The 8,919-nt window shown below is 28.8% G+C and overlaps 1 protein-coding gene across 3 annotated transcripts; it reads left to right on the top strand.

The window, feature by feature from the left end:
* Positions 1–699: 699 nt before the first annotated feature.
* Positions 700–8,603, top strand: LOC11446936 (putative axial regulator YABBY 2). Of its 3 annotated transcripts, none has more exons than XM_003605925.3 (6): positions 700–855; positions 2,614–2,739; positions 4,626–4,749; positions 6,008–6,056; positions 6,413–6,488; positions 8,323–8,603. In XM_003605925.3, exons 1-6 carry the CDS (start codon positions 784–786, stop codon positions 8,413–8,415), a joined length of 540 nt encoding a protein of 179 aa, XP_003605973.1. In that variant the 5' UTR covers positions 700–783; the 3' UTR covers positions 8,416–8,603. The 3 variants fall into 3 exon arrangements, with proteins under 3 accessions (XP_003605973.1, XP_024637566.1, XP_024637567.1); XM_024781798.2 differs by having other exon boundaries at positions 4,632–4,749; XM_024781799.2 differs by lacking the exon at positions 700–855 and adding an exon at positions 1,586–1,713.
* The last annotated feature ends 316 nt before the right edge of the window (positions 8,604–8,919 follow it).

Here is an 8,919-nt window from a genome sequence, read left to right on the forward strand (position 1 = left end):
AAATATATATATATATATTTTAAATTATTGTCTACAATCGTAATTACAACCTTAATCTAAATGATTTAGAGATCTTTATAATCATTTTACAGCTGTAATTATGGTCGCATCAACCATATTTGTCCACATTATGGTGCAATATCATAGTATGCAACAGAGTTGCAATGAGAGTTAAATAACACATACAAATACGCACATATTTTTTTGGAAAGACATACAGACAGACACATGTGTGTGTGTTTTTCTTTTTACCATATTTTTGTGTTACTATTGTATAATAATAAATAAATTGGTGGATACAGCTATTTTTTCATATAAAGACCGTGAATTTTAACATTGATGAATTATATTAAATTCTCTTATTAAAAATGATTTTTAAGCAAGTTAACTAGGTCTCCTTACACTTTGTAGGAGTGATTTTTTTCATCCACTTTGAAAGAAAAAATAATATATTAAAAAAGCATCTGTCTATCTATCAAGATAAATGTTTACTTTTGGTTTTATCCAACTCAAATTCTAAGATAATATTAAAGCCTATCCAAGATCAACCGAATGAGTTATTTTCTTTTGACTGAGTCTCATTGTAATGGATTGGAGTAATACTCTACTTTACATTAATATTTACATAAATTTTATTTAACATTTAAAAAATAATAAAAAAAATAGTTGATATGGTGGTGATGATCACTTTTTCTATGAGCCAAGTGATTGTCTCCTTTATAAATCCACTAAGCACACTCTCAAACTCAAAGGACAAACACATTTAGAAAGAGAAAAAGAAAAATGTCAATGGACATGATTGCAACAGAACGTGTTTGTTATGTTCACTGCAACTTCTGCAACACCATTCTAGCGGTATAGTATTCTCAATTTCCATCTCTTCTTTTGTGTTTTCTCTTTCCCATTCATTATTTCTTTCACCACCATCTAATTTGGCAAATTGAGTTTCATTTAATTTCTTCCATCAAGATCATATGAGATCAAATAATATATAAATGAAAAAGATTTTTAAGTTTAATTAATCATGAAAACAATAATAGAAATTCAATTGAGCTAAGACCTATTGATTATAATGCTTGTATTGGAAAATTGACCTTATAGGAACATTGGAATTAATTGATCCATCATGTTGAAGTGAATTTTCTTAACACTATAAAAAGAATTCTTCTCCTAACTTATATTTTATGAGAAATTGAAACTATATTTTGCTCTTCATAAACTCTAGATTTTATGGTAAGAAGCTTGTAAGAGATAAGCACAATTGTTGATTTTCAATGAACAAAGTTAGGTATGTCTAAATTTGAGAGATCAAGCAAAGTAATTCTCTGATCTAAAATGAAACAATTTTAAGATGCTTAAGAACAAAATAAATTCACAAATTTAAACTCATAGCTAGATTCAAATTTATGGTCTAGCTAAAAGTCCATGATTAGGGTTAATATCAGAATCAGATATTAGGGTTTCTTTGTTTTATTTTCTTTTTTAAGAAAAATCAAAATATATGGCATCTTATATATTCTCAAATGCTCATTTGTATACTATTTTTATTTAATATGTAATTTACCAGATTTTTTTCTTGTCATTTTTCTGTACAAATCCATGTGATGGCAAGCATGATTTGGTTTCTCTCTCCTATGTCCTTGATTTGGTGCAATTCATCAATTTCTGTTCATCATGAATTTCCACCATAGTTCTGTAAAGCATCAAGATCAAGTAAATGTTTTCACATTTTAAGGCTTGTTGCATCCCTTAAGTACAGATGTAGTGTACCATCTTTATTTCTACAACAATTTGTGAACATTTATGACTAAATCTCTCTCTTCTTTCTCATAGTATAGCAAATTGAAATGACCTCTTTTGAGAAAGTAGATTAAATCTGGTTCATGATATTGTATAGAGTGAGTAATAATAACTAGTGGTTAAGACTTTGCTGGTTTGTGTTTTTGTCAAGTCATTTTCATCTCTCTCTTCTTTTAAACCAATTTCTATCTTTTATCATCTTGCCTTGCAGTGTCAGTAAAAAGTGATGCGCACTGAGAACATTGTTTGTGTTGTGATGAATGAGAGTACTAAATATTTAAATTCATCTATGTCAGTTTCTCAGCTTTTTTTTCTGTTACAATATATGCCACAAACACAAGTAGTGGACACAACCCCCTTAAAAGTAGACTCTCTCTCAGAATGAATGTGAAAAGATTGTTACACTCACTTCCTTCTCACTCCTGCTACATTATTTATCATCTTCCTGCCAACCATATACACATTTTGTTTCTTTCTTACTTCCATTTATTTTCTCATCAACTCAATGTTTTTGCTTTGGAAGTTCCTATGTAATTAGTAAATTATATAGTTGTAACCTAAGTTTTAAGATATTTCAGCCTTTGGCAATGTTTGAAGAATGTCTGTTTTGGTGTATGAATTTTCTTTTGTGTGTTCTGTCTATATACGATGCCCTTTGCTTTGTAGTTTTTATGCCGATCTTTGTTCGTCTTGTGCAGAGACTTGGTTAGTAATAAACTTTGTTCGTCTTGTGCATAGACCTAGTTAGTGAAATTAATTGTAAATGGTGAATGATATTATATATTTGTTTTGAAATTGGAAATGGATTGGCAGGTTAATGTTCCATACAGCAGTTTGTTAACCATAGTAACAGTTAGATGTGGACATTGTGCTAATTTGCTATCAGTTAACATGGTAGCACCATTACTTCAGCCATTTCCTCCTCCTCAACTCCCTCAGGTATGTTTCATACTCATTTTATTTGGTAGCCCTCAAGTTAGGTGGAGTTAATATCAGTGTTGTTACTGTTTTCTTTCGGGTATTTTGCCTATATACGACGTCTTTTATTTGTAGTTTATAATTGTTGATCCCTGTTCATGTTGTGCAGGAACTTGATTATTAATAAATTTTGCCGTTAAAAAAAAAACTGAATGATTTTTCATTTTCAAGTTTTCTATTCTTATTGTTTTTTTTTTTCAAAAAATAATCATGCGGAAGATATTTTGTTAAGGAGTGTCCTAAAGACATTGTCCATGAATTCCAAAATTTGTGGTTATTAATATAAAAGTTTATTATATTTCTTTTCAACGTATTAAATACACATTCTTAAAATCTCTCTGAACATAGATCAGTTCACAAGTAAGTTGCGGTACATACAATTGATTTGTTTTTAATTAGCACAAATGAGATTTATATAAATAAAAGGATAGAGTATAAGAGATACTCTAACTCAATACAAAGAGGGAGCACACCATGTTACATGAACATGACAAAATAAGTTCAACTATAGTATAGTACTTCCTTCGTCTTAAATTATAAGAAAAAAAAAATCATTTCATATTTATTAAGAAAACTAAAATATGATAATTTGGAGTATAATTTCTGGTGTTCTTCTTGGAATTAGTTTTATGGGAAGATGTAAAAACAATTTTCATTGGTTATTTGTTATGGAGAAAATGAGAGGGAGAACAAATTAAATGCAATTTGCATTTAGTTTCACTTTGGAAAAGATGATATTTTTTAAAATAAAAAAGTTTGTCTTTTTTGTTTATAATTTGGAACAAATAAAATGAAATTTTTTGCTTATAATTTGGAACAAATGAAGTATACATAGTTGAGATCAACGATCATTTCATAATATAGTTTTCCTTGAATATTAGAACCCTCTCCTGTAAGATTATAATGCCAAACTATTACAATTGAACTAACCTCTCATTTGAATTAAAGTTCAACCTTCAAACACTGCTAAAATAAATAAATTAGCTAAGGAAAATATAAAATGATTTTTGGTAAAACAAAGGGGTCACTTTTATTTTATGTGTAAGAACCATTGGTTTGTATCTTTAGGTAATCACTTTATGTAGATTTTAGTGCTTCAATAATTGTCTGTGCTAGCTCCTTCAAACATTATAATGAAGATTTTTTTTTAATTTTTGGTGACTTTATAGTGAATAATTTTTTAGTTTGAGTACCACTTGTGCTCTAATCTATATAGACAAATTCTATGGTCCTGTCTAAAAAAGTACTGGATCGATCCTTTTTTTTTATAAAATAATAGAAGAGTAAAAAAAAAAAAAAATTAAAGGAAAACCAAGGATAGATTACAATAATACCAAATATCTTTTAGGTCTTTTGAAACCACTTTAAAATGTTTTTTTTTAATAATTTTTTTAGTATTGATACCAAATAGTTAAGGATTAAGCATAAGTTACATTACATTCATTAAAAAATAAATAGATTAAAATTTGTATTTAACACCTTTTTTTTTTTTTTATAAAATTTGTATTTAACAATTAAATACTATTTTTATAATTTTGATAAAAATATTTTGACGAAATAAAATTATTTTTTGTAATTAAATTTAGTCAAAAAGAAATGAAAGTATTTATATTACTAAATGATACCTTAGAAGCTATTTTGACATTGAACCATGGATGGGTATATACTATATAGCACTTTTGTTAGGAGAATGATGTCTATATACTCAATCAAACACATGAATATTAAAGTGATCTCCTTACTTTTTTAGATGGTGAAATAATGCTTCTAGGATTTAGGATTTAGGAACTTATTATCAATTTTGATTAATTACTTTTCTCCTTAATTAATCTATTGCTAATTATAAGCCACAGAAACAGCACATAATTGATGAAGAAGCAAGCAGCAAGGAAATTGGATCATCATCTTCAAAATGCAACAAAATAGCATCATTTGAGGCAGTAGAACATCCTAGGATTCCTCCCATTCGTCGTGAGTCACACTCTAATTTTTGTATTAGCTTTTTGGTATCAAAAGTTCAACTTTGTACTATTACTCTAAATTTGAATAAACAAAGTGGCAACTACTAACTAGGCCCCCCTGAATGACACAACAATCACACATTCACATATTAACTAGCTAGCATAAAATTCTTCAAAAAAAAAGTAAAAAATACTAGCTAGCATAGCATAGCACAGGTTAGTTAAATTAGGGTTAATAGGTCTTTACTCCTGTAATATAGGTCATTTTCGATTTTTCTCTGTAAAATATTTTTTTATTTATCTCCTGTAAAAAAAAAATTGTTTTGATTTACTCCCTAATAGGTCAAACATAAACCAATTTTTCTTTTTTTTTCAAGAAATTTTCGTTTTTGTTCGGCCTATTAGGGGTAAATCAAAACAATTTTTTTACAGAAGGATAAATCAAAAAAATATAAAAAAGATGACAAGGGATAAAGACATATTAACCTTTAAATTAATTAATCAAGGTAAGTAATAGCATAGCAAAGAAAAACCTTGTCATGAAAATAGATGCTTAATTTATGAGTCGGTCCATCATTTTTTAGTAGTAACAAATTTGAATTTGTTTTATATATATTCATATAGGTTCCCGATTTGGGAATTTTTTTTCTTCATCAATTTATTTGGCCTGGCCCCTCCAAGATTGTGACGTTACGTAACGAAATTGACCCATCCTTAATTCATTGCTGTCATCCTATGCCCTAGTAGAACACATGCATGCATATATATAATATAATATAAATTATATTTACTTTTGAGATTTCATTCACAGTAGCAGAGTTATGGTAATTAATATATTATTGGCATTGATAATTGTAAATTATTACTGGTACTTCAGTTAGTGATCGGAGTTTGCTGCTGATGAAGTGAAGTGACATGAACAATAGAGACAAAAACGTTTTAGAAATAAAATAACTAATAAAACCTAAATAAATGACTCTTGGATAAAATTGGAGCTTCAATAATATGTGAAATGCATAAAATATAATATAATACATGATCCTTAATCTATTAAGTCTATCAAAAAATGAGGTATGTTCTTGTGAAAAAATGATATGATCAATTAATTTTTTTTTTGAAAGATGATAAATTAATGTATATGATGAAATTAAATTTTTTCTTACTCAAAAAGAAAAAAAAAATTACGATTTTATTGATTGAATTATGTTAAATTCCAATATAAATTTAATATTCAAAACTAATTGATCTCATGATTATTATTACCACAGCTATAGAGAAAAGACATCGTGTTCCTTCAGCTTACAACCGGTTCATTAAGTAAGTTATTTTTTCTGAGTATTTACAATTACAATTTCAAATCAGTTCATGCTTAGGTGCAGGATTTAGACTTATGATAACTGAAATATCAACACTACTATTTTTGAGAAAAGTTTAGTACTATTATCATTATTATATTTACTTTTAATTTGAAAAGAGGGTGATAATGATTACTCTTGATTACCCTACAAAAAATAAATTTAAGCACATAACATAACCAAAATTTACCAATGTTTATATTTATTTATTTATTTTTGGTGATGAATATTTATATCTTAGAGTACTTTTCTTTAGGCTATTGATCGTACCGTTTAAGTAAAGCAAATAAGAAACTTTCCCTATTGCCTTGTTTGTAGGGAGGAAATTCAAAGGATTAAGGCCAGTAATCCAGATATCAGCCACAGGGAGGCTTTCAGCTCAGCAGCCAAAAATGTGAGTATTATATCTAATATAAAAATTATTTAAAATAAATAAATAAAGAAAAGTTACTTTAACCCGTATAAAAAAGACCTAATAGGAAAAATATTCCACCCAGCAAAAAAAAAAAAAAAAAACTACCCAAAAGACAGTGATAGAAGAGTATGCCAAACTAATATGGTACAAAAATTGTCGGTAGTCTCAACAAAAGGTTCAAAGGTGTGGACTCCCATGTTTTTTAATAAAATAGTAAATTTTGTCAAAAAAATTAGCGGGAAATCACACCTTTGAAACCTTTGTTGAGATTCATATTAAGGAGACATGCATCTTCCGTACTTTCATGAGGTCGGATAACTAAAGTGTTTTGAGTTTGAAGATAAAAAGAGTTAATGATTTAAAAGTCTATATCAAAAGAGAACTTCATTCATATGCTAAAAGAACCACTATATCAAATTTATTATGTCGTGCTAGGGCATTCCCCATTCTTGAGAAGGATATCAAATTAAAAGATAAACCAATAACCATACAAGAAACCATAGAATGAATACAATGATTGGGGGCATCAAGCCCATTTTGAATCCTAGCTTCCAACAAAACAATCGCTTCCTCTGTCGGGTCTTGGACATAGAAGAGATGAGAGGCCCCAATCTTAAAATTTATCTTGTTACGGCAAAATGCATTTGTTGGACACGATTCGACTTTTAATGGTCTCGTAAAAGTCCATTTTAAACCTCTGATCAAAAACCATTTGATTGTATGAGAGTAACCAAAAAAAGGATTCAACCACAATATTCTCTACACACACAATGGTTTGTCGACATGTTGATTTCTAGGGTATTTTCAGGAACAGATCAAGAGTGCCGTTCACAAAATGAGAAAAAACACCAAAAAATGCAATAGATCTCAAAATGAGGAAATATGAAGCAATTAAACACAATGTTTCCATGGTGGTTTTCGAGGGGGCGCTCGAATGTCGTGTCAACCATTGAGATGACAACCCTATCAACAAGATCTAAAGGCGACGAATGAGGCTGATGACGATTAATCAGAGAAATCTTTGGAACGGTACAACTCCGCGGAGATGAAAGCTTTTTGGGAAAGAATCCAATTTTGAGGTGGAAGTGAATTGGGGTCGGACGTGATTTAGGGGATAATCCAATTTTAGGGTGAAAGTGATTTGTGGCCGAAAGCGATTTGGGGTTGAAAACATCGATTAACATGGTAAAGGTGTTTGAGAAACAGGACGAGCCGATCAAAACACGATGAAAACGGATATGGGAGGCACTATACACCATTCTCCCTCAAACCCTAGCAGAGGAAATGGAGGGAGCGGCACAAGGACTTAAAAAGCTTATGATAATATAGAGATCGTCTATGATTTAAGTCTTGGTAAAGAGAAAAATATTAATATAACAATTTATATGCCTTCATGTAGGGTCCATATTAATGTTCAAATGGGAAAATTTTAAATATGACTAAAAATATCTAAAGGTGTACCTCGAGATTTTAGTAGAATACAATGGTATTCTTTCCCCATTTAAAGTTTTACAAAATGTATTATTACTATATCATAAAGAGGTAAATTTATATATAAAAAAAAAAGTAATTTTCTGTTGAAAAAAATTCAAAACAAGTGGAGATGCTATAAAATAAGTGGAGATGTGTAGTAAAAAATAAGTTAATAATATATAGCCACTAATCAACAGAAAAATAAGACTTCATTAATATATCTAATTCTTAAATTCAACCATTTTAATTTGTTCAACCATATGCCATATATTATAGTTTTAGTTGAAATACTTTACAAGTCTTGATAAGCTAGTATTTTTATATGTTTATCTATATGCAGTGGGCACATTTCCCTCATATTCACTTTGGGAAGCAGCAAGCAAAGTTGGATCATGGTGAAGGGACTCGTGAAAAGACTAATGGATTCTACTGATATAAATATCGTAGCCTTTGTTTGACCTAAATCTGTGAAAATTAATGAGGTTTTCCTGATCCTACAACAAAGATTGGAGACTGGTCTGCAAATTAATCTCAGCTTCTCACCAATGTTTAAAATATTATATTAATTATATGTATTTCCCTTTTCTTTCTTTTGTTATGAAATTACTGCTATTTTTGTAATATTGCATTTATTATTATATATTTTTTGGTTATTATTATGGACTCACCTAAACCACTTAGATGATTTCGAAAACTTAAAAAAATGTTTATTTTCTTTAACAACAAAAATTATGAAAAAATTACAAGTAACTTTTCAAAAAATTTGTCATTAATATTTTAAATACTATTTAAATAAACAAAATTAAAAAAATGTTCTAAAAATTAGAGTAGTATTCCAGTGGTATAAGTTAATATACCAAAAACAATATATATGCAAGAGAGCAAAAATCGATTCCTACTGACATTTCCTCCTAACATGACAAACCAATCACAATAA

The sequence above is a fragment of the Medicago truncatula genome, chromosome 4, assembly GCF_003473485.1.
Source record: "Medicago truncatula cultivar Jemalong A17 chromosome 4, MtrunA17r5.0-ANR, whole genome shotgun sequence".
NCBI classification, from domain to species: Eukaryota; Viridiplantae; Streptophyta; class Magnoliopsida; order Fabales; family Fabaceae; genus Medicago; species Medicago truncatula.